General features: G+C 43.0%; 4 protein-coding genes across 5 annotated transcripts in view; 1 reads left to right on the top strand and 3 right to left on the bottom strand.

The window, feature by feature from the left end:
* Positions 1-724: 724 nt before the first annotated feature.
* On the bottom strand, positions 725-5047 carry LOC130411504 (trace amine-associated receptor 13c-like). The gene is made up of 2 exons (XM_056736167.1): positions 5031-5047; positions 725-2475 (listed from the first exon to the last, which is right to left on the bottom strand). The coding sequence occupies exons 1-2, from the start codon at positions 5045-5047 to the stop codon at positions 1461-1463; spliced, it is 1032 nt and encodes a 343-aa protein (XP_056592145.1). The 3' UTR covers positions 725-1460.
* Positions 5048-10944: 5897 nt separating this feature from the next.
* LOC130411507 (trace amine-associated receptor 13c-like) overlaps positions 10945-27015 on the bottom strand; it is a 61785-nt gene continuing 45714 nt past the window's right edge. For both annotated transcript variants that reach the window (XM_056736170.1, XM_056736169.1), the window contains exon 4: positions 10945-13652. In XM_056736170.1, coding sequence (XP_056592148.1) covers positions 12091-13101 — 1011 coding nt within the window. In that variant the 5' untranslated portion in view covers positions 13102-13652 and the 3' untranslated portion in view covers positions 10945-12090. The remainder of the gene's footprint in view (positions 13653-27015) is intronic.
* Positions 15218-17799, bottom strand: LOC130411505 (trace amine-associated receptor 13c-like). Its single transcript, XM_056736168.1, has one exon. It carries the CDS (start codon positions 17349-17351, stop codon positions 16341-16343), a length of 1011 nt encoding a protein of 336 aa, XP_056592146.1. The 5' UTR covers positions 17352-17799; the 3' UTR covers positions 15218-16340.
* Positions 22556-23885, top strand: LOC130412105 (trace amine-associated receptor 6-like). The gene has a single exon (XM_056737237.1). It carries the CDS (start codon positions 22887-22889, stop codon positions 23883-23885), a length of 999 nt encoding a protein of 332 aa, XP_056593215.1. The 5' UTR covers positions 22556-22886.

Genomic DNA, 27015 nt, shown 5'->3' with positions numbered 1-27015 from the left:
TCATCAGTTTGTTTACTCTTACTGATGTTTGACAGCTTGAATGGTGTTAGATCTCTGAGGACCAATTATAATTGTTGTGTTCGCCCGCTGATCTATATTCATGAAATTCATTACAGGTGTGAAATAACACACTGGTGCAATAGCTTCTCTCTGCGGTCACTTACATTAGACTTTATATTGATGATGTAATTCAATAAGTTACCTTACTATTAACCTTTTTCAAAGGTCAGATAAAGTGGCTTTGAAAGACAAAGATGAGGCTGCTTCGCATTGGCACTTTTGTATGATATAGTTCTGTTTAACGTCTGTGAGCATTAAGGGCTAACACATAAACACACATCTGTTTGACATCTGATTTGTTTATTCATGCTCGTATCATAAACATAGTTATTTGTTAAAAAAACTAATTTGGTGAGATAATTGTACCAACCAGTAAAATACAACACAAACAGTTTGCATAAACACACATAAATTGTTATTTCGTTCAGATTTTGTAAGAGAGTACATCTGTGATCTACCAAACATTGACACAAAGACAAAAGAGTGAGACAATAAAACCAAAGAAATCTTCAATGGTAAAAGATATGTGCTTCATTGACATTTAACTCATTTAACATTTAATTTAAATTAACTTATACACAAAAGGACTCAACTGTGACTATAAAGTTCATGTGAATAAAATAATAGCCAGAACAAACCTTTGGTGATTTTGGTGATTTTATAGGCCAAATTAAGTCACAAATTGCAATAATTCATGACTACTGAAGTCAGAGAACCTCTATTATCTTGACGTGCTACTGCATTAATACATATATAATGCCTTTTATAAGTTTAACATTTGTATATACAAAATTGCTGAATAAGGTATATGTATTTCATAACGTATACAGTATATTCTTATCAGAAGTAAGTTTTACTAGCAACAACATAAATAAACATTACTGCGCATGCATACTTTTGTGGCCCCACATTTAAAGTGATAGTTCACACAAAAATTAAAATTCTGTCATCATTTACACACTCTCGTATTTTCAAGAAAGTTGGGTACCCGAACTGCAGCGGACCCCATTGACTTCTATTGTGTGGACATAAAACGAATGCAAGTGAATAAGGGTCAGTTAATAACATTTTTCAAAATACCTTCTTCTGAGTTGTGCAGTAGAAAGAAAGTCAAACAGGTTTGAAAAGACAAGACAAGTGAATGATGACAGAATTAACATTTTTGGTTTCTTTAAGGGGTTTGGTCATGCTTTTAATTGTTTACTAAATAATACAAATACAGAGATACAGATAAGACACTGAGAAAGAAAGAGACAAGAAGGACTCAATAAACAAAGTAACTGTTATAAATTAGACCAGCATATATATATATATACAGATATATTTATTTGCTAAAATTAGCTCTGTTTGCTTGAATGGTTTAACAGATGACAAAAAAAAAACAGTACTGGACTGACGTCTTATGAATGATGATCTGCAAGAATATTAACCAGAGAGGATGCTGGACTGAATATTTTAAGAGTCAAGATGTGTTTTAATGCCCTCCTAAACCAGGGGTAAAATAAAGCATACACAAGAGGATTTAAACCTGAGCTAGAATAAACAGTCCAGTTCATTGAGTTTACAACAGAGGGGGCATCTGCACTCACTGCAAGATAAAAAATATAGCCTGACCAGCAGAGAAGATGAATAAGCACAATGATCCCTAATGTAAGAGCAGCTTTACTCTCTGACTTCCTTTTTATTGAACCTTCTGTTAGATGTTTTCCACTCTTTATCAGAGAGTTTATAACTTTCACATGCTGTTGTGCGACACAAAATATCCTCAGATAGAAAGTGATGAGCACAATAAAAGGCAAAAAGAAACCCACAATCTGGTCAACGACTCCCCATACAAAACCCATTACAAAGGTACACTCTCCATAACACCCATCTGTTCTGTTCGAGGTGATAATATATTTGTTGACAGCGAAAACTGCGGTGTAATAAACTGTGGAGAAAAACCAGCAGAGACAAATGGAAATTAAGGTTTTAGATGTCGTTATTTTTCGTTCATACTGTAAAGGGTAACACACAGCAATAAAACGGTCAATAGCAATAAGTATAAGATTATTAAAAGACATTGAGAGGAGCAGTCCCATGATGATTAAAAACAGTCCACAGAAAATGTCTCCAAAGTACCAGCAGGTCTCGATCAGTTTGACGGCCTCTACAGGCATCACGATGAGTCCCACGAGCATGTCGGCCACAGCCAGAGAGAGAATGAGCAGGTTGGTTGGAGTGTGAAGCTTCTTGAAGTGAGAGATGGAGATGATCACCAGCAGGTTCAGAAACACGGTCCATACAGACAGAAGTGAAAAAGACACATACATGACGTTGGATTCAAGTGTGGAGCGTTTGGTCTTGATGCACGATGAGTTAACAGCAGGAAAGCAGTATTGAGTCTCATGATCTTCTGTCTCATTGGCCATGAGTGTCGTCCTCCTGTGAGGAGTTTGATCTGATCTCTGTACTGTCCTCACATTTATACAGAGTCTGAATCAGACTGACCAACCCATTCACCTCCACTTGTAATGTTGCGTCATGACATTATTTTATTTTCATCGACTGAACTAATAAAATTGTGCTTCATAGTTGAACCTACAATTAAACATACTTTATATAACAACAGAATTTTAGGGCTGATCTATTTCAGTTATAGTTACTTAGATTAATCAAGTAGCTTTTTGAAACGTCTTTTTGACTCACACAGATATGTATATAAGCCAGTGGTTCCCAAACTTTTTGAAAGCAAGACATCAATTTTTATTGTTTTTCTCCCACGGCACCCCAACCCTGATTCAACTAAATGTACATGGATCAAACTCTTAGAAATATATGACAGAGTCGTAGCCCAGTGGTTAGTGCTCCAGGCACATATAGATGATATTTGTGGTGAGGAAGGCGGGAGAGCCATGAGGTGGGGCCGGTGGCGTGAGTGATAGTTGGAATCAGCTGTGCACACACCGGTCCCGCATACCTAACAGAGGAAATAGGGAGCATAAGAAGACGAGCGACAGGACTGCTGACGAGAGAGGTCCGGGCCCAGACATATTTTACGGAAATCACATTTTGACACGCAGTGGCTTAGTGTCTGGGTGAGAAGGTACACATGGTCCCGGGGGATTTGGGGCCCACATCCAAGTGTTATTCATGGCCGCTTATTAGTGTTGTCAAAAATATAGATATTTCGATAAATATCGATACTGAAATATCTGAACGATACCAATACTAATTTCCCGAAGTATCGATACACCGATCCTAGCCGAGCTGTCACTTTCACTTATCTCCAAAAGCGCGTTGACAAACACCACACGTTACCTGCAGTGCCTGTCACGTGTCTCGTCTCATTCGCTCTGGTTAAATAGCAAAAGTGAAGTGAATATAAATATGGCGTGTGCGGCGCCTCCGTACGACGGCGTTAAAGTGCCACGTTAAAAATAAAAAATCCAAGATTTCGAGGAAAAGGTCGAAATGTTACGAGAATAAAGTCGAAATGTTACGAGAATAAACTCGTAGAATAAACTCTTAATATTTTGAGAAAAATAACAGAATTGCTAGAAACAATGGCTGTGGAGGATTTGGTAAAATCCTACTTTAGATTAGGATTTAGCAATAAGGAAATTCTTTGTCTTTTGGCGCATCATCATTGAGTTATAATTAGTGGTGGGCCGTTAACGGCGTGAGACTCTTATCGCGCGATAAAAAAAATGTCGCCGTTAATCTATTCTCAAAGTTGGGTTGGGAGCTGGGTCTGTACTACGCAAGCTATGATGACTTTCACCTTGATATTTTAGCGCAGATGTATACCAGCTTAACTGCACTGTACGGGGCGAGAACAAGATTTTTTAACTCGCGTGATTCGCGTCATTAGCGCCGCCTCATCATCTCATAACCAGGGCTTCATTCGCGCGATTCGCGCCGCAAGTAGGTCTATTGCGTCTTTGCATTAACACATAAATCACTCGCGCTTGACGCGCCATTCGCGTTTGGTCTGAACACAACATAACGTTACTGTGAAATTACCGCATCAAACGTGACGTGCTAACATGGATGCAGCTATGAAGCCGCCGGGTTTGCTTCAGGGAATATTAATTATTAAGAAGCTTCCCAATGGAAACATTGACAAGACTAAGGTTGTTTGCACCTTGTGCAATGCGGAATTGGTTTAAAAAAAACACTTTCTCTCAACAGGTAGTGGTCTAGCTTTAGTTGAAACCAGTAACTTTGTATTGGCCCCTAATGTATTATGGCTCCTGTATGACATATCGCTTGTTGCTCCCTCACTCTTTGTAAGTCGCTTTGGATAAAAGCGTCTGCTAAATGACTAAATGTAAATGTACTGTAGGAGCTCTTCCAGTCTCAAGTACCACCTAAACGGAAATCATCCCTTAGCTAATGCGGAAGTAAACGCAAGTTCATTTTATTGAACATAATTTATTTTCATCACCAATTATCATAGTAGAACAGCTTTCTCAAGCAGTTTGTGATGCATTTTGGAAACAGGAGATGAGCCCCTGGTCTAATGCGCCACCTGGCTTGAGAAACCCGTTCTCAAAGACTTACTTTTAGTCATTATTTGGGTAGCACACATATTCTGAATGCCTTCGGCAGAATTCAAATGAGCAATTTTAATCTAGATTAATCTAGATTAATTCCAAGATTAATCTAGATTAATCTAGATTAAAAAAAAAATAATCTATGCCCACCACTAGTTATAATTAGTAAAAGGACACTGCAGCGATCATGTAGGAAACTGAATTTATTCAGAAGAAAAAATCTGACATGAACTAAGAACTAACTCACTGGTTCAGATGACGTGCTTCAACATAACTTAAACTCTTAATCTACAACTTTTACGTAAACAAAATACGTATTACGATGAGTTTATTCTCGTTACGTTTCGAGGCACTAAAACGCCGTCGTACCTCCGCAACCGGCTTTGGTTGATAAAGAACACAGCAGGAGTGCTATCTGGAAATATTTTGGATATGAAGCAAATGAACATGGAAACCCCTCCTTGAACTGCCACCTTACCGTGGTGGAGGGGTTTGAGTACCCGAAAGACCCTAGGAGCTATGTTGTCCGGGGCTATATGCCCCTGGTAGGGTCTCCCAAGGCAAACAGGTCCTAGGCGACGGGTCAGACCAAGAGCGGTTCAAAAAAAAAACCCATATGATGACTACAATTTCGAGGACCGTGACGTCGCCCGGTATGGCGCAGCCGGGGCCCCACCCTGGAGCCAGGCCCGGGGTTGGGGCTCGTATGCGAGCGCCTGGTGGTCGGACCTCCCCCCATGGGGTCAGGCCGGGCTCAGCCCGAAGGAGCGACGTGGGGCCACCCTCCCGTGGATTCACCACCTACAGGAGGGACCGTAAGGGGCCGGTGCAAAGTGGAACGGGTGGTAGTCGAAGGCGGGGGCCTCGACAACCCGATCCCTGGACGCGGAATCTAGCTCTAGGGACATGGAACGTCACCTCTCTGACGGGGAAGGAGCCGGAGCTTGGGCTCTGGAACCACACTCCTCGAGGGAGGATGGACTCTTTACCACTCTGGAGTTGCCAAGGGTGAGAGGCGGCGGGCTGGTGTGGGTTTGCTTATAGCCCCCCAGCTCAGCCGCCATGTGTTGGAGTTTACCCCGGTGAACGAGAGGGTCGCTTCCCTGCGCCTCCGGGTCGGGGATAGGTCTCTCACTGTCGTTTGCGCCTATGGGCCAAATGGCAGTGTAGAGTACCCGGCCTTCTTGGAGTCTCTGGGAGGGGTGCTGGAAAGCGCCCCGACTGGGGACTCCGTCGTTCTGCTGGGTGACTTCAACGCCCACGTGGGCAGCGACAGTGACACCTGGAGGTGCGTGATTGGGAGGAACGGCCCCCCTGATCTGAACCCGAGTGGTGTTCTGTTATTGGACTTCTGTGCGAGTTACAGTTTGGCCATAACGAACACCATGTTCAAGCATAAGGGTGTCCATCAGTGCACATGGCACCAGGACACCCTTGGCCGGAGGTCAATGATCGACTTTGTTGTTGTTTCATCTGACCTACGGCCGTATGTCTTGGACACTCGGGTGAAGAGAGGGGCAGAGCTGTCAACCGATCACCACCTGGTGGTGAGTTGGATCCGATGGCGGGGGAGGAAGCTGGACAGACTCGGCAGACCCAAACGTACTGTGAGGGTCTGTTGGGAACGTTTGGCCGAATCGCCTGTCAGAGAGATCTTCAACTTCCACCTCCGGCAGAGCTTCGACCAGATCCCGAGGGAGTCTGGAGATATTGAGTCCGAGTGGACCATGTTCTCCACCTCCATTGTCAACGCAGCCACTCGGAGCTGTGGCCGTAAGGTCTCCGGTGCCTGTCGAGGCGGCAATCCCCGAACCCGGTGGTGGACACCGGAAGTAAGGGATGCCGTCAAGCTGAAGAAGGAGTCCTATCGGGCCTGGCTGGCTTGTGGGACTCCCGAGGCAGCTGACAGGTACCGACAGGCCAAGCGGACTGCAGCCCGGGTGGTTGGGGAGGCAAAAACTCGGGCCTGGGAGGAGTTCGGCGAGGCCATGGAGAAGGACTATCGGTCGGCCTCGAAGAGTTTCTGGCAAACCGTCTGACGCCTCAGGAGGGGGAAGCAATGCCCCACCAACGCTGTTTACAGTGGAGGGGGGCAGCTGTTGACCTCGACCGGGGATATCATCGGGCGGTGGAAGGAATACTTCGAGGATCTCCTCAATCCCGCCGTCATGTCTTCCATTGAGGAAGCAGAGGCCGAGGGCTCAGAGGCGGACTCGCCCATCACCCGGGATGAAGTCACCGAGGTAGTCAAGAAACTCCTCGGTGGCAGGGCACCGGGGGTGGATGAGATCCGTCCTGAGTACCTCAAGTCTCTGGATGTTGTGGGGCTGTCTTGGCTGACACGCCTCTGCAGCATCGCGTGGCGGTCGGGGACAGTGCCCTTGGACTGGCAGACCGGGGTGGTGGTCCCCCTTTTTAAGAAGGGGGACCGGAGGGTGTGCTCCAATTACCGGGGGATCACACTTCTCAGCCTCCCCGGGAAAGTCTATGCCAGGGTACTGGAGAGGAGAATCCGGCCGATAGTAGAACTTCGGATTCAGGAGGAACAGTGTGGTTTCCGTCCCGGTCGTGGAACACTGGACCAGCTCTATACCCTCTTCAGGGTGCTGGAGGGTTCATGGGAGTTTGCCCAACCAATCCACATGTGTTTGGTGGATTTGGAGAAGGCATTCGACTGTGTCCCTCGCAGCATCTTGTGGAGGGTGCTCCGGGAGTATGGGATTCGGGACCCTTTGCTAAGGGCCATCCGGTCCCTGTACGACCGGAGCAGGAGCTTGGTTCGCATTGCCGGCAGTAAGTCAGACTTGTTTCCGGTGCATGTTGGACTCCGGCAGGGCTGCCCTTTGTCGCCGGTTCTGTTCATAATTTTTATGGACAGAATTTCTAGGCGCAGCCAGGGGCCGGAGGGCGTCGGGTTTGGTGACCACACGATTGCATCTCTGCTCTTTGCGGATGATGTCATCGTGCTGGCCCCATCAGACCAGGACCTTCAGCATGCACTGGGACGGTTTGCAGCCGAGTGTGAAGCGGCTGGGATGAGAATCAGCACCTCCAAATCTGAGGCCATGGTTCTCAGCCGGAAAAGGGTGGCTTGCTCACTTCAGGTAGGTGGAGAGTTCCTGCCTCAAGTGGAGGAGTTCAAGTATCTGGGGGTCTTGTTCACGAGTGAGGGAAGGATGGAGCGGGAGATTGACAGACGGATCGGTGCAGCTTCTGCAGTAATGCAGTCGCTGTACCGGTCTGTCGTGGTGAAGAAGGAGCTGAGCCGCAAAGCGAAGCTCTCGATTTACCGGTCAATCTACGTTCCTACTCTCACCTATGGTCATGAGCTGTGGGTCATGACCGAAAGGACAAGATCCCGGATACAGGCGGCCGAAATGAGCTTTCTCCGAAGGGTGGCCGGGCGATCCCTTAGAGATAGGGTGAGAAGCTCGGTCACTCGGGAGGAGCTCAGAGTAGATCCGCTGCTCCTCCACATCGAGAGGGGCCAGCTCAGGTGGCTCGGGCATCTTTTCCGGATGCCCCCTGGACGCCTTCCCGGTAAGGTGTTCCGGGCATGTCCCACCGGGAGAAGACCCCGGGGAAGACCTAGGACACGCTGGAGGGACTATGTCTCCCGGCTGGCCTGGGAACGCCTCGGTGTCCCCCCGGAAGAGCTGGAGGAAGTGGCTAGGGAGAGGGAAGTCTGGGCATCCCTGCTTAGACTGCTGCCCCCGCGACCCGGCCCCGGATAAGCGGTAGAAAATGGATGGATGGATGGAACATGGAAAGCCGAAGGACATAAACAATATGCAAGAGTTGCTACAGAGCTGTGCTAACAAAAGGCTCTAACACCTCTAATATAGCAAAGACAGACACCCGGATCAGAATTTCGAGAGGTTGGTAACTTTTCTTATTTTAACATTATACTCAAACACTAACCAAGATGGCCTAGTATTGTTGCTGATATGAGTGTTGTCTCGTTTTTTCACCGTAATTCTTAAAGTTAATATAATCCGATATATTTAAATCTTTGATGACAGTATGTAATAAAAATACAACGGATCATGTTTGCTCTGGTCCAATGAAAAAAAATATTAACAGATAGAATTTGGATTTTAATTAGTACGTACATACATGTATTAGTAAAAGTTAGTTTAAATTAACTTTTAACTAAGATTAATACATGTTTTGGAAGTATTTTTCATTGTTTATTCATGTTAACAAATATCTATTACCATTAACTTAAGTTCTAAGATTAGTAAGATAGTTCAGTTCATTTTAAAAGTGTTGTCGACCTGCAACAAAAACAACACACTCACAACCTACACTACCAGCTGTATTTGAACAGCAAAGAAAGTATGAAGCAAACTTAAATGAAGCTTAGAAGCTGAACAGGGCTGTAGCAGTGTACATATGCATGGATCAGGTTCCTGTGTATACTGTTGAGAAACCTGGCTTCAAACAACTTCTAATAAAAAAAAATTACCCCCTTAATGTTGTGACCCCCTCCGTGGTATCGAAAATGGTATCGAATATCGATATTTTTGAAGGTATCGTATCGAAGTTTTAAATTCCAGTATCGTGACAACCCTACCGCTTATATTGTAGAAAAATACTAAAAGACTGACTACTTTTCTCAGTTGAAATAAGCTGAATGACTGATTACAAGGTTGGATACATGTGTGATACTAATAAAATAAAATAATTAGTTTGAAATATCCATCCATCCATCCATTTTCTACCGCTTATCCGAACTACCTCGGGTCACGGGGAGCCTGTGCCTATCTCAGGAGTCATCGGGCATCAAGGCAGGATACAACCTGGATGGAGTGCCAACCCATCGCAGGGCACACACACTCACTCATTCACTCACAGACACACTCACACCCTATGGACAATTTTTTCCAGAGATGCCAATCAACCTACCATGCATGTCTTTGGACCAGGGGAGGAAACCGGAGTACCCGGAGGAAACCCCCGAGGCACGGGGAGAACATGCAAACTCCACACACACAAGTCGGAAGCGGGAATCGAACCCCCAACCCTGGAGGTGTGAGGCGAACGTGCTAACCACTAAGCCACCGTGCCCCCCAGTTTGAAATATCATTACAATTAAATTATGTATTATGTTTTCTAAGGGGTACCAACAAATGTGTCCAGGCCATTTTTGAATATCTTTGTAGAAAAAGCAATAATTAATCTCTTTCCAAAGCTTCTTTGCTCTATTCTATGACATACCAAAGGCATGTAAGTATACATGATACAATAGCTTTTAATTTCATCACTCTTCAGGAGGAATGAAGCATTATTTCAATGAGCTGTAAGGATACCAACGAATTTGAGCACGTCTTGTAGGTGCTACTACAAAGTTACTGGTCTCAACAAAGGCCAGAACAATACCTCTAGAGAGAAAGAGAGAGTGTTAGTGAGTATTTTTTGTATTCACAGGTGAGAAGGGTTTTCAGTAGTTTTTTTAATGTTGTGAGAGATGTGGTTGACCAGATTGAGTAAGGAAGAACGTTCCACCAGGAAGGAGTTGTGAAGGAGAAGGAGCGGGAAAGCGATTTACTGCCCTTATGAGATGGCGAAACAAGACCCCGCTCGTTTGCTGAGAGCAGGGCTCTCGATGGGTTGTAGGAGTGTAGTAGGGTGTGAAAGTATGCCGATGCAGAACCAGTGATAGTCCTCCAGGCAAAAATTTGTGACTTGAATCTGATACGGCCTTCAACTGTCAGCCAGTGGACAGAGATGAAAAGGGGTGTCACATGAGCCCTTTTGGGCTGTTGGAAGATGAGGCGTGCTGCTGCGTACTGAACCAGCTGGAGCGGTTTGATAGCCTTTGTAGGAAGGAGAACATTTCAGTAGTCTAACTATTTGACTATTTGAGCGTGATCTACACGCGTCGACATTTAAATAACAAGCCTCAGGAAATAACCGATGTCCAGTAATGCGCAACGCAGTCGGAAACAGACGAAGGGGGGGGGGGGGGGTAAGTGATCTTTCATACATGCCCGGACCTAACTTGCTCCGCCACTTCGCACACACTTACATCTTCATCATCAGTTTGTTTACTCTTACTGATGTTTGACAGCTTGAATGGCGTAGGATCTCTAAGAACCAATTATAATTGTTGTGTTCGCCCGCTGATCTATATTCATGTCATTCATTACAGGTGTGAAATAACACACTGGTGCAATAGCTTCTCTCTGCGGTCACTTACATTACACTTTATATTGATGATGTAATTCAATAAGTTAAATACTATTAACCTTTCAAAGGTCAGATAAAGTGGCTTTGAAAGACAAAGATGAGGCTGCTTCGCATTGGCACTTTTGTATGATATAGTTCTGTTTAGCGTCTGTGAGCATTAAGGGCTAACACATAAACACACATCTGTTTGACATCTGATTTGTTTATTCATGCTCATAGCATAAACATAGTTATTTGTTAAAAAAACTAATTTGGTGAGATAATTGTACCAACCAGTAAAATACAACACAAACAGTTTGCATAAACACACATAAATTGTTATTTCGTTCAGATTTTGTAAGAGAATACATCTGTGATCTACCAAACATTGACACAAAGACAAAAGAGTGAGACAATAAAACCAAAGAAATCTTCAATGGTAAAAGATATGTGCTTCATTGACATTTAACTCATTTAACATTTAATTTAAATTAACTTATACACAAAAGGACTCAACTGTGACTATAAAGTTCATGTGAATAAAATAATAGCCAGAACAAACCTTTGGTGATTTTGGTGATTTTATAGGCCAAATTAAGTCACAAATTGCAAGATTCAAGACTCCTGAGGTCAGAGAACCTCTATTATCTTGACATGCTACTGCATTAATACATATATAATGCCTTTTATAAGTTTAACATTTGTATATACAAAATTGCTGAATAAGGTATATGTCTTTCATAACGTATACAGTATATTCTAATCAGAAGTAAGTTTTACTAGCAACAACATAAATAAACATTACTGCGCATGCATACTTTTGTGGCCCCACATTTAAAGTGATAGTTCACACAAAAATTACAATTCTGTCATCATTTACACACTCTCGTATTTTCAAGAAAGTTGGGTACCCGAACAGCAGCGGACCCCATTGACTTCTATTGTGTGGACATAAAACCAATGCAAGTGAATAAGGGTCAGTTAACAACATTTTTCAAAATACCTTCTTCTGAGTTGTGCAGTAGAAAGAAAGTCAAACAGGTTTGAAAAGACAAGACAAGTGAATGATGACAGAATTAACATTTTTGGTTTCTTTAAGGGGTTTGGTCATGCTTTTAATTGTTTACTAAATAATACAAATACAGAGATACATATAAGACACTGTGAGAAAGATAGAGACAAGAAGGACTCAATAAACAAGTAATTGTTATAAATTAGACCAGCATATATATATATACAGATATATTTATTTGCTAAAATTAGCTCTGTTTGCTTGAATAGTTTAACAGATGACAAAAAAAAACAGTACTGGACTGACGTCTTATGAATGATGATCTGCAAGAATATTAACCAGAGAGGATGCTGGACTGAATATTTTAAGAGTCAAGATGTGTTTTAATGCCCTCCTAAACCAGGGGTAAAATAAAGCATACACAAGAGGATTTAAACCTGAGCTAGAATAAACAGTCCAGCTCATTGAGTTTAAGACAGAGGGGGCATCTGCACTCACTGCAAGATAAAAAATATAGCCTGACCAGCAGAGAAGATGAATAAGCACAATGATCCCTAATGTAAGAGCAGCTTTACTCTCTGACTTCCTTTTTATTGAACCTTCTGTTAGATGTTTTCCACTCTTTATCAGAGAGTTTATAACTTTCACATGCTGTTGTGCGACACAAAATATCCTCAGATAGAAAGTGAAGAGCACAATAAAAGGCAAAAAGAAACCCACAATCTGGTCAACGACTCCCCATACAAAACCCATTACAAAGGTACACTCTCCATAACACCCATCTGTTCTGTTCGAGGTGATAATATATTTGTTGACAGCAATAACTGCGGTGTTATAAACTGTGGAGAAAAACCAGCAGAAACAGATGGAAATTAAAGTTTTAGATGTCGTTATTTTTCGTTCATACTGTAAAGGGTAACACACAGCAATAAAACGGTCAATAGCAATAAGTATAAGATTATTAAAAGACATTGAGAGGAGCAGTCCCATGATGATTAAAAACAGTCCACAGAAAATGTCTCCAAAGTACCAGCAGGTCTCGATCAGTTTGACGGCCTCTACAGGCATCACGATGAGTCCCACGAGCATGTCGGCCACAGCCAGAGAGAGGATGAGCAGGTTGGTTGGAGTGTGAAGCTTCTTAAAGTGAGAGATGGAGATGATCACCAGCAGGTTCAGAAACACGGTCCATACAGACAGAAGTGAAAAAGACACATACATGACGTTGGATTCAAGTGTGGAGCGTTTGGTCTTGATGCACGATGAGTTAACAGCAGGAAAGCAGTATTGAGTCTCATGATCTTCTGTCTCATTGGCCATGAGTGTCGTCCTCCTGTGAGGAGTTTGATCTGATTTCTGTACTGTCCTCACATTTATACAGAGTCTGAATCAGACTGACCAACCCATTCACCTTCCACTGTTATAATGCATCATGACATCATAATTTTCTTTTGATAGACTGAACTAATAAAATTGTGCTTCAGAGTTCAACATACAATTAAACATATGTGACATAACAACAGAATTTTAGGGCTGAATCTATTTCAGTTATAGTTACTTAGATTAATCAAGTAGCTTTTGAAACGTCTTTTTGACTCACACAGATATGTATATAAGCCAGTGGTTCCCAAACTTTTTGAAAGCAAGACATCAATTTTTATTGTTTTTCTCCCACGGCACCCCAACCCTGATTCAACTAAATGTACATGGATCAAACTCTTAGAAATATATGACAGAGTCGTAGCCCAGTGGTTAGTGCTCCAGGCACATATAGATGATATTTGTGGTGAGGAAGGCGGGAGAGCCATGAGGTGGGGCCGGTGGCGTGAGTGATAGTTGGAATCAGCTGTGCACACACCGGTCCCGCATACCTAACAGAGGAAATAGGGAGCATAAGAAGACGAGCGACAGGACTGCTGACGAGAGAGGTCCGGGCCCAGACATATTTTACGGAAATCACATTTTGACACGCAGTGGCTTAGTGTCTGGGTGAGAAGGTACACATGGTCCTGGGGGATTTGGGGCCCACATCCAAGTTTTATTCATGGCCGCTTATATTGTAGAAAAATACTAAAAGACTGACTACTTTTCTCAGTTTAAATAAGCTGAATGACTGAATACAAGGTTGGATACATGTGTGATACTAATAAAATAAACTAATTAGATTGAAATATCATTACAATTAAATTATGTATTATGTTTTCTAAGGGGTACCAACAAATGTGTCCAGGCCATTTTTGAATATCTTTGTAGAAAAAGCAATAATTAATCTCTTTCCAAAGCTTCTTTGCTCTATTCTATGACATACCAAAGGCATGTAAGCATACATGATACAATAGCTTTTAATTTCATCACTCTTCAGGAGGAATGAAGCATTATTTCAATGAGCTGTAAGGATACCAACGAATTTGAGCACGTCTGTAGGCGCTACTACAAAGTTACTGGTCTCAACAAAGGCCAGAACAATACCTCTAGAGAGAAAGAGAGAGTGTTAGTGAGTATTTTTTGTATTCACAGGTGAGAAGGGTTTTCAGTAGTTTTTTTAATGTTGTGAGAGATGTGGTTGACCAGATTGAGTAAGGAAGAACGTTCCACCAGGAAGGAGTTGTGAAGGAGAAGGAGCAGGGAAAGCGATTTACTGCCCTTATGAGATGGCGAAACAAGACCCCGCTCGTTTGCTGAATGCAGGGCTCTCGATGGGGTGTAGGAGTGTAGTAGAACCAGTGATAGTCCTCCAGGCAAAAATTAGTGACTTGAATCTGATACGGCCTTCAACCGTCAGCCAGTGGACAGAGATGAAAAGGGGTGTCACATGAGCCCTTTTGGGCTGTTGGAAGATGAGGCGTGCTGCTGCGTACTGAACCAGCTGGAGCGGTTTGATAGCCTTTGTAGGAAGGAGAACATTTCAGTAGTCTAACTATTTGACTATTTGAGCGTGATCTACACGCGTCGACATTTAAATAACAAGCCTCAGGAAATAACCGATGTCCAGTAATGCGCAACGCAGTCGGAAACAGACGAAGGGGGGGGGGGGGGTAAGTGATCTTTCATACATGCCCGGACCTAACTTGCTCCGCCACTTCGCACACACTTACATCTTCATCATCAGTTTGTTTACTCTTACTGATGTTTGACAGCTTGAATGGTGTTAGATCTCTGAGGACCAATTATAATTGTTGTGTTCGCCCGCTGATCTATATTCATGTCATTCATTACAGGTGTGAAATAACACACTGGTGCAATAGCTTCTCTCTGCGGTCACTTACATTACACTTTATATTGATGATGTAATTCAATAAGTTACCTTACTATTAACCTTTTCAAAGGTCAGATAAAGTGGCTTTGAAAGACAAAGATGAGGCTGCTTCGCATTGGCACTTTTGTATGATATAGTTCTGTTTAGCGTCTGTGAGCATTAAGGGCTAACACATAAACACACATCTGTTTGACATCTGATTTGTTTATTCATGCTCATAGCATAAACATAGTTATTTGTTAAAAAAACTAATTTGGTGAGATAATTGTACCAACCAGTAAAATACAACACAAACAGTTTGCATAAACACACATAAATTGTTATTTCGTTCAGATTTTGTAAGAGAATACATCTGTGATCTACCAAACATTGACACAAAGACAAAAGAGTGAGACAATAAAACCAAAGAAATCTTCAATGGTAAAAGATATGTGCTTCATTGACATTTAACTCATTTAACATTTAATTTAAATTAACTTATACACAAAAGGACTCAACTGTGACTATAAAGTTCATGTGAATAAAATAATAGCCAGAACAAACCTTTGGTGATTTTGGTGATTTTATAGGCCAAATTAAGTCACAAATTGCAAGATTCAAGACTCCTGAGGTCAGAGAACCTCTATTATCTTGACGTGCTACTGCATTAATACATATATAATGCCTTTTATAAGTTTAACATTTGTATATACAAAATTGCTGAATAAGGTATATGTCTTTCATAACGTATACAGTATATTCTAATCAGAAGTAAGTTTTACTAGCAACAACATAAATAAACATTACTGCGCATGCATACTTTTGTGGCCCCACATTTAAAGTGATAGTTCACACAAAAATTACAATTCTGTCATCATTTACACACTCTCGTATTTTCAAGAAAGTTGGGTACCCGAACAGCAGCGGACCCCATTGACTTCTATTGTGTGGACATAAAACCAATGCAAGTGAATAAGGGTCAGTTAACAACATTTTTCAAAATACCTTCTTCTGAGTTGTGCAGTAGAAAGAAAGTCAAACAGGTTTGAAAAGACAAGACAAGTGAATGATGACAGAATTAACATTTTTGGTTTCTTTAAGGGGTTTGGTCATGCTTTTAATTGTTTACTAAATAATACAAATACAGAGATACATATAAGACACTGTGAGAAAGATAGAGACAAGAAGGACTCAATAAACAAGTAATTGTTATAAATTAGACCAGCATATATATATATACAGATATATTTATTTGCTAAAATTAGCTCTGTTTGCTTGAATGGTTTAACAGATGACAAAAAAAAAACAGTACTGGACTGACGTCTTATGAATGATGATCTGCAAGAATATTAACCAGAGAGGATGCTGGACTGAATATTTTAAGAGTCAAGATGTGTTTTAATGCCCTCCTAAACCAGGGGTAAAATAAAGCATACACAAGAGGATTTACACCTGAGCTAGAATAAACAGTCCAGCTCATTGAGTTTACAACAGAGGGGGCATCTGCACTCACTGCAAGATAAAAAATATAGCCTGACCAGCAGAGAAGATGAATAAGCACAATGATCCCTAATGTAAGAGCAGCTTTACTCTCTGACTTCCTTTTTATTGAACCTTCTGTTAGATGTTTTCCACTCTTTATCAGAGAGTTTATAACTTTCACATGCTGTTGTGCGACACAAAATATCCTCAGATAGAAAGTGATGAGCACAATAAAAGGCAAAAAGAAACCCACAATCTGGTCAACGACTCCCCATACAAAACCCATTACAAAGGTACACTCTCCATAACACCCATCTGTTCTGTTCGAGGTGATAATATATTTGTTGACAGCGATAACTGTGGTGTTATAAACTGTGGAGAAAAACCAGCAGAGACAAATGGAAATTAAGGTTTTAGATGTCGTTATTTTCAATTCATACTGTAGAGGGTAACACACAGCAATAAAACGGTCAATAGCAATAAGTATAAGATTATTAAAAGACGTTAAGAGGAGCAGTCCCATGATGATTAAAAACAGTCCACAGAAAATGTCTCCAAAGTACCAGCAGGTCTCGATCAGTTTGACGGCCTCTACAGGCATCACGATGAGTCCCACGAGCATGTCGGCCACAGCCAGAGAGAGAATGAGCAGGTTGGTTGGAGTGTGAAGCTTCTTGAAGTGAGAGATGGAGATGATCACCAGCAGGTTCAGAAACACGGTCCATACAGACAGAAGTGAAAAAAACACATACATGACGTTGGATTCAAGTGTGGAGCGTTTGGTCTTGATGCACGATGAGTTAACAGCAGGAAAGCAGTATTGAGTCTCATGATCTTCTGTCTCATTGGCCATGAGTGTCGTCCTCCTGTGAGGAGTTTGATCTGATCTCTGTACTGTCCTCACATTTATACAGAGTCTGAATCAGACTGACCAACCCATTCACCTCCCACTGTAATAATGCATCATGACATAAAGTATTAATGTAGGTTTGACAGCTCTAACAATAATCTAATACTTATTGTATAATACATACATGTTTGTCGTTGTTGTTTTAACACAATTGACTATGGAAACACCCAAATAGAGTGTTAAGAATACCTCTGAGTGTCAGTATACAGAATAAAATGAGAGGTTTAGACAAATTGGTAAGGCCTTCAACTTTCAACAATCCAGTTGACCTAGACGAAAGGACTAACAAGTAACAATAAATGATGATAGCATCAAAGGATTCTCTCAAATAAATTGGAAATACCAAGGTTTATGATCCAGTAGAATGGTATTTTGTAAGGTACCAATATGTTACCAGTTACCCCTAATCCAGTCATTCTCAACTCTGGCCCGCAAGATCCATTTTCAAGCTAATCAGCGTCTTTAGGAATAGATGCGTTCAACTTGACTGCGCAAAGTGATCAGCGTATGAGATTTAAGTACCGCAAGAGCGAGTCAAGTGCAAATTGCTCGGTACGCATTTGAATTGGTCTCGCGGTACTATAATGCGATATGCCAAACAATCTGCGGAGCCCAACATTAAGTTGAACGCGTCTGTTCCTGAAATCACTGATTAGCCCCATATTCACTGTAGCGTCCCAAGTAGGGCTGCATGGGTAAAAAATATTGATTCTCTGATTCTTACATTTTCTCAGTTTAATGAAATCATATGGATTCGTGAATTCGAGTGAGGATGTGATGTCGCATTTTTCGCATGCTTTAAACAAAGACAGCACCATGGTGGAACATCCAGATAAAGGCTTTGCTGTATGCGAAATACAGGTAAAGGCTCCTGCTGGAGCAACACCGCTACAGCGGTGGGATATTAAGCTGAAGGCTCCTGCTGGAGCAACACCGCTGTGGCATTGGGAAATACAGATAAAGCCTCCTGCTGGAGCAACACAGCTGCAGCGTTGGGAAATACAGATGAAGAGTCCTGCTGGAGCAACACCGCTGCAGCGTTGGGAAATACAGATAAAGGCTCCTGCTGGAGCAACACCGCTGTGGCGTTGGGAAATACAGATAAAGGCTCCTGCTGGAGCAACACAGCTGCAGCGTTGGGAAATACAGATGAAGAGTCCTGCTGGAGCAACACCGCTGCAGCGTTGGGAAATACAGATAAAGGCTCCTGCTGGAGCAACACCGCTGCAGCCTTGGGAAATACAGATAAAGAGTCCTGCTGGAGCAACACCGGTGCAGCGTTGGGAAATACAGATAAAGAGTCCTGCTGGAGCAACACCGCTGCGCCGTTGGGAAATACAGGTAAAGGCTCCTGCTGGAGCAACACCGCTGCAGCGTTGGAAAATACAGATAAAGGCTCCTGCTGGAGCAACACCGCTGCAGCGTTGGGAAATACAGATAAAGAGTCCTGCTGGAGCAACACCGGTGCAGCGTTGGGAAATACAGATAAAGAGTCCTGCTGGAGCAACACCGCTGCAGCGTTGGGAAATACAGATAAAGGCTCCTGCTGGAGCAACACCGCTGCAGCGTTGGGAAATACAGATAAAGAGTCCTGCTGGAGCAACACCGCTGCGCTGTTGGGAAATACAGATAAAGAGTCCTGCTGGAGCAACACCGCTGCGCCGTTGGGAAATACAGATAAAGAGTCCCGCTGGAGCAACACCGCTGCGCCATTGGGAAATACAGATAAAGAGTCCTGCTGGAGCAACACCGCTGCGCCGTTGGGAAATACAGATAAAGAGTCCCGCTGGAGCAACACCGCTGCGCCGTTGGGAAATACAGATAAAGAGTCCTGCTGGAGCATCACCGCTGCGCCGTTGGGAAATACAGGTAAAGGCTCCTGCTGGAGCAACACCGCTGCGCGTGGGGAAATACAGATAAAGGCTCCTGCAGGAGCAACACCGCTGCAGCGTTGGGAAATACAGATAAAGGCTCCTGCTGGAGCAACACCGCTGCAGCGTTGGGAAATACAGATAAAGGCTCCTGCTGGAGCAACACCGCTGCAGCGTTGGGAAATACAGATAAAGGCTCCTGCTGGAGCAACACGCTGCAGCGTTGGGAAATACAGATAAAGGCTCCTGCTGGAGCAACACAGATGCGGCGAGGGGAAATACAGATAAAGGCTCCTGCTGGAGCAACACCGCTGCAGCGTTGGGAAATACAGATAAAGGCTCCTGCTGGAGCAACACCGCTGCAGCGTTGGGAAATACAGATAAAGAGCTCCTGCTGGAGCAACACCGGTGCAGCGTTGGGAAATACAGATAAAGAGTCCTGCTGGAGCAACACCGCTGCGCGTTGGGAAATACAGATAAAGGCTCCTGCTGGAGCAACACCGCTGCAGCGTTGGAAATACAGATAAAGGCTCCTGCTGGAGCAACACCGCTGCAGCGTTGGGAAATACAGATAAAGAGTCCTGCTGGAGCAACACCGGTGCAGCGTTGGGAAATACAGATAAAGAGTCCTGCTGGAGCAACACCGCTGCAGCATTGGGAAATACAGATAAAGGCTCCTGCTGGAGCAACACCGCTGCAGCGTTGGGAAATACAGATAAAGAGTCCTGCTGGAGCAACACCGCTGCGCTGTTGGGAAATACAGATAAAGAGTCCTGCTGGAGCAACACCGCTGCGCCGTTGGGAAATACAGATAAAGAGTCCCGCTGGAGCAACACCGCTGCGCCATTGGGAAATACAGATAAAGAGTCCTGCTGGAGCAACACCGCTGCGCCGTTGGGAAATACAGATAAAGAGTCCCGCTGGAGCAACACCGCTGCGCCGTTGGGAAATACAGATAAAGAGTCCTGCTGGAGCAACACCGCTGCGCCGTTGGGAAATACAGATAAAGAGTCCTGCTGGAGCAACACCGCTGCGCCGTTGGGAAATACAGATAAAGAGTCCCGCTGGAGCAACACCGCTGCGCCATTGGGAAATACAGATAAAGAGTCCTGCTGGAGCAACACCGCTGCGCCGTTGGGAAATACAGATAAAGAGTCCTGCTGGAGCAACACCGCTGCGCCGTTGGGAAATACAGATAAAGAGTCCCGCTGGAGCAACACCGCTGCGCCGTTGGGAAATACAGATAAAGAGTCCTGCTGGAGCATCATCGCTGCGCCGTTGGGAAATACAGGTAAAGGCTCCTGCTGGAGCAACACCGCTGCGGCGAGGGGAAATGCAGATAAAGGCTCCTGCAGGAGCAACACAGATGCGGCGAGGGGAAATACAGATAAAGGCTCCTGCTGGAGCAACACCGCTGCTGCGAGGGGAAATGCAGATAAAGGCTCCTGCTGGAGCAACACCGCTGCGGCGAGGGGAAATCCAGATAAAGGCTCCTGCTGGAGCAACACCGCTGCGGCGAGGGGAAATGCAGATAAAGGCTCCTGCTGGAGCAACACCGCTGCAGCGTTGGGAAATACAGGTAAAGGCTCCTGCTGGAGCAACACCGCTGCAGCGTGGGAAATACAGATAAAGGCTCCTGCTGGAGCAACACCGCTGCGCGTTGGGAAATACAGGTAAAGAGTCCTGCTGGAGCAACACCGCTGCGCGTTGGGAAATACAGATAAAGAGTCCTGCTGGAGCAACACCGCTGCGCGTTGGGAAATACAGATAAAGAGTCCTGCTGGAGCAACACCGCTGCGCCGTTGGGAAATACAGATAAAGGCTCCTGCTGGAGCAACACCGCTGCGGCGAGGGGAAATACAGATAAAGGCTCCTGCTGGAGCAACACAGCTGCGGCGAGGGGAAATACAGATAAAGAGTCCTGCTGGAGCAACACAGCTGCGCGGTGGGAAATACAGATAAAGAGTCCTGCTGGAGCAACACCGCTGCGCGTTGGGAAATACAGATAAAGAGTCCTGCTGGAGCAACACCGCTGCAGCGTTGGGAAATACAGATAAAGAGTCCTGCTGGAGCAACACCGCTGCAGCGTTGGGAAATACAGATAAAGAGTCCTGCTGGAGCAACACCGGTGCAGCGTTGGGAAATACAGATAAAGAGTCCTGCTGGAGCAACACCGCTGCGCCGTTGGGAAATACAGGTAAAGGCTCCTGCTGGAGCAACACCGCTGCAGCGTTGGAAAATACAGATAAAGGCTCCTGCTGGAGCAACACCGCTGCGCTGTTGGGAAATACAGATAAAGAGTCCTGCTGGAGCAACACCGCTGCAGCGTTGGGAAATACAGATAAAGAGTCCTGCTGGAGCAACACCGCTGCGCTGTTGGGAAATACAGATAAAGAGTCCTGCTGGAGCAACACCGCTGCAGCGTTGGAAAATACAGATAAAGGCTCCTGCTGGAGCAACACCGCTGCAGCGTTGGGAAATACAGATAAAGAGTCCTGCTGGAGCAACACCGCTGCAGCGTTGGAAAATACAGATAAAGAGTCCTGCTGGAGCAACACCGCTGCGCTGTTGGGAAATACAGATAAAGAGTCCTGCTGGAGCAACACCGCTGCGCCGTTGGGAAATACAGATAAAGAGTCCTGCTGGAGCAACACCGCTGCGCCGTTGGGAAATACAGGTAAAGGCTCCTGCTGGAGCAACACAGATGCGGCGAGGGGAAATACAGATAAAGGCTCCTGCTGGAGCAACACCGCTGCTGCGGTGGGAAATACAGATGAAGAGTCCTGCTGGAGCAACACCGCTGCGGCGAGGGGAAATACAGATAAAGGCTTCTTACTGATAGATAATGACCCAGCAGGTATTTGTGCTTGGAATGTCCCTTAGAATAATAAAGTTTGATAAACTTAATGCAGAAGGGACGATACAGATACATTTATATTTATTAAGATAACACATTTAACACATTTATTAAGACTAATAGAAAAGTGTAAAACAAAATTGATGCTAAACATACCTTTATAGGAGCATTTCTTAATTTTCGATGTAAAAAATGTTTTTCTATTTTTAGGACAAATAAATATTCACAAAAAAATGTCAGAAGGGGCTCATTGAATAATTTTGCCTTGGGCCCCCACTTAATGTAGGTTCACATCTGGCTATGGCTGAGATTTGTTGCGAGCCCTTTGTGATCACGGCTCATGTAAGTACATGCTTTGTTTTATCTTAATAATTGTGGATGTAGCTTAAAACATATAGCCTGATGTATGATATGTCGACTCGCATCAATGACCGTAAACCCAGTTACATCTTGAAACGACTGAGTGAAAAATGTCATAGTTGCTATGGATGCTTTGTGCGCCGAATGTGCCAAAGCTGTGTGAAGTTGAATACGAAAGCGAGTGTGCATGAAGAGTATTCACTGCTGAATACATTCAGAATTGCATGCTTATGAATATTTAACATTTGGGTGGGATTAATGCGGTTCATTTAGTATAAATAAGGCGCATCAGCGCTGAACATCAGGAAACCAAACAAACTACCTTCAGCATCATCAAAGACACAATGTTCCTCTGACATTTATAAGTGAGATCTATAATCAATATCTGAAATGTTTAATGGGAAAATGAGAGACGAAGGCAACCGAAGTGTTCAATACTGCTTTTCAAACAACAATTTGTCGTGCATCAAAGAAGTCAAAACTGGAGCAGAGTCTGTCATATTGTACCTTGTTATTTTTTTAGCGTCAGTCTTCACCGTGTTTCTGAATCTGCTGGTGATCATCTCCATCTCTCACTTCAAGAAGCTTCACACTCCAACCAACCTGCTCATTCTCTCTCTGGCTGTTGCCGATCTGATTGTGGGACTCATTGTGATTCCACTGATGGGCATCAGATATATTGAGACGTGCTGGTACTTTGGAGAGATGTTTTGTTCTTTATTTCCATTTATTCTTTACACGGTTGTTTCAGCGTCTCTTGGTAATTTAGTGTTTATATCCATAGATCGTTATATTGCGATAAAAGATCCTTTGCAATATTCCACGAGGGTCACAACCAACAAAGCATTTCTTTGTATCATCATAAACTGGCTGTGTTCAACCGCTTATTCCGTAATTATGTTATATGAGGCGATCTTTTATTCTGACAATCAAAGCGTGTGTTATGGAGACTGTATCGTCACCGTAAAATTTCAATATGTTGTCACAGATCTCATCGTCTCTTTGGTGGCGCCTTGCTCCATCATCATATCTTTGTATGCCAAGATCTTTTGTATAGCAAAAAATCAAGCTCAGCTCATAAACTCGGTCACAAATGCCAGCAGGTCAGAAAAAAAGGCAGCAAAGACACTAGGTATTGTTATAACAGTTTATCTTCTGTGTTGGATACCGTTTTACATAGCCTCGCTCATCCCGGGATATGATTCAAATGAATCGACTGTAATAAACATTATGTCCTGGATAATGTACATGAACTCCTGCATGAATCCCATCATCTATGCACTCTTTTACCGGTGGTTTAGAATATCAGCTAAACACATTTTGTCTCTGAAAATTCTGAAAAAGTCATCAAATTATTTCAGTGTGTTTGCAGAGCCAATTAACCAGTGACCACCTGTGCACCCAATAAATGAAAAAGTGTGTAAAAGTGTAAATCTGTTCTATTAAACATGAACAAAGTGTAATGACATAACATTATGGATTTGGTGATGACACAGTTAAAAATGAAATGAAAATCTTAGTTGTCTCAATGTCTATTTTGTATACTATATTATTTGATTCACAGGTTGTTTTCAATCAAATTCAATTTTGATATAAGATTAATACAAAAGAAAATGCTGTTTGCTGGTTTTACATCTGCTGAAAAAAGTGATGATACAAGATTGGTTCATACCTCGTATGTGAAACATATTAGATCCACATCCTCCTGAAAATAAGTGTCATGTGAACGTACAACAGCATCTTAACAAGGCTAAACCACTTACTGTTGATTCCTGACACTGTTTTTCATCAAATATACTGGACTATATAAAGAAGTTATAGTTTTATTTCATATTTATGGATCTGATTGTAAATTTGAATTGTTGATTTGAAGTCTGTTGCTCTCACTTTTAAGACTTAAAAAAATACATTTTGAATGATTTATTTACCAAAATGTTATATATTATACGAAACTATGTTGTGAGTGGTGAAGAAATACCTTACAAAATGAACCAAAATGTTTATATTACCTTACAATGAGCCATTTTATGTATATACACCGCGGGCACACCCTTACATGTAATTTATCAAATTGCACAGCCATGTTTCTATAGTAGCACTACACGGACAAACTGAGCGCGTTTCGTAAAAGGAAGGAAGCACGGGACTATGTTCTTCTTCTTCGGCTGTGTTTGAGAGGCAGCTTGCAAAGCCACTACATAGAAGGATTAGCAGAAGAAGAGGAAGAACAATAACAAAATTTACTTGTAGTGTTTTTTATTAGAAATAGAAACGGTTATTTGTTGCAGTAAGTGAAATTTGCGATAATGGCGGACCGTGGACCACAACTCTCTGCACATGAGCCGACAGAGCGTCATGTGCAGCAAGGCCAAGTCGAGACAAAAAACGGCAGAAAATCTGAATAAACATCGGCGTGGTTATTTTCAAAATGGAGGGCACTGAAGCAGGAAACGGGTTTACTAAGCAACACCAAAGTTGGACCGGTAGGCTAAGTTTGTCTAATTTCCGCAATATAAGTGAACTGTTTGTTTGATAGCTTTAGCTAATAGATGAGCTGATCATCAGGTGAAGTAACGTTTTTCCTTGTAAATTTTTAGCACTTTGTAATTGTATCATAAGTCCTTGTTGCATGGCCGTGTGCAAATCAAGTTAGAAATAATGTCTACAATCATTATTTGTATAAATCGGGTGTAAGTTATATTATATTACTGCTTAGATTCCACATCCTCTCTTGTGCGGTCCTCGCGGGTAACGTTAGCTCCTCTGCCTCTCCTCGCCCTGCCTGCATCTCCAACACCCCTACCTCTCTGCCCTCTTCCTCTCCCTCTTACTACCTGTGTTAAGTCCTCTGATTGAATCTGTGATGATGAGAAAAACGTCTGCTAAGACTTTTGCGGTTAGATTACACGCCTTTAGCATTAGCAAGCCGTTTCAATAGGCTGTAAATTACGAACCAAGTTACCGTGCCAAAAAATGCTATCCAAAATAAGTGAATAAATCACTGACACAATGTTAAAAAAGTAACAATAATATTCACTATAACGATTAGAGTAAATTCAATTTATTAATTTTTCTTTGTAAATAACCCTCATCACTTGAGCAAAGGTTACTCTCAGCTGTCTCATACGACATCTCTGTCCTGTGTCTGTAACTTCAGTCTGTTGTTCATCTGTGTGACGTAGATTGCAATCATCAACACCACCGATAATCGCCGCTATCATTTTTTACGGAACCCTTTTGTCCTGTGACGGCAACCGTAGCTTCTCTAATGGAGGGAGAGGGGGGTAGCGGAGCTGTAGGTTGCAATTTCCTACATCGCCAATAGTGGCCTCTGAAACTTACACACAGAACCTTTAAGACAGATCTCATCCCCCAATTACTGCCATAGACGGGGATAATAAATACCGTGCTAGTATGGGTGTGCGATATGACGATGTTAGATCGCGAACGATTAAAATGACTGCACGATCCACTTTTTCGGGAAAATCGTTAAATCGTCCTATATAGTAGTGTTCTATAGAATTCGTCCACATACTTGCGATAGATTGCGCCATGTTAACAAGCTCGTATACGTTTCTTGTGAATTCAGTAAGATTAAGTGACGCGGTCAGTGAAGATGGAGGGAAACACGGAGGACTTGGTCCCTAAAAAAAATTCTACATCAGTAATATTGAAATGGTTTGGGTTTTCCCAACTGACACGGCCCAAACAACAGTTATTTGCAAATGTGGCAATGATAAGATTCGAGCGTCGTAAGGCAACACAACGAACCTTTTTAACCACCTCAAAATAAAAGGGACTGAAAGAGTATGTCGACAGTCAAATTATAAAGGGATCCCACGCGAGTAAATCAGGTACAACCAAGCATACAGAAACTAAAAGGCTTAAACAACGACTTTAGCGAAAGAACCATTTGAGAAAGGAACTCCGTATCCGTATGACAGAATGAACAAGCGCTGGAAAGATGTCACTGACGCGGTCGCATTTTACCTGGCCAAAGACATGAATCCCATAAAGACTGTGGAAAATGAGGGCTTTAAAAAACTGCTCAAAGTCGTAGATCCACGTTACGAAATACCCAGCCAAAAATATTTATCCTCCACGCCCATTCCACAGCTTTACTCCGAGTGCCGCAACAAGATGAAAAACAAAATTCAAAATGTAATGTTTTTTCTAACAGCTGATTTATGGTCTTGCACTTGCATTAAATATTAACTTGATTAAAATATTCTTCAAAATATAAATGGTAAAGAGTATATTTTTATATGGGGACTTAGTTTGGCTGTATTGAAGCCCCTTTAATTTGCAAAATAGTCTTAAAACCAACTTGAAGAAGAACCGCGATAAAATCGTGAATCGTGATCTATCTTGAAAAAATTGTGATTTGAATTTTTTTTCTAGATCGCCCACCCCTACGTGCTAGTCAATTTTTACATGGTGCCGTGTTGTCTTTTATGCTGATATGAGACTCTAATGGTCCCCATCTCAAGGTTCATAGTAACGTCACAAGACAATGTTT

The sequence above is a fragment of the Triplophysa dalaica genome, chromosome 22 (assembly GCF_015846415.1).
Source record: "Triplophysa dalaica isolate WHDGS20190420 chromosome 22, ASM1584641v1, whole genome shotgun sequence".
Taxonomy (NCBI): domain Eukaryota; kingdom Metazoa; phylum Chordata; class Actinopteri; order Cypriniformes; family Nemacheilidae; genus Triplophysa; species Triplophysa dalaica.
This window is presented reverse-complemented; position numbering and strand designations above follow the sequence as displayed.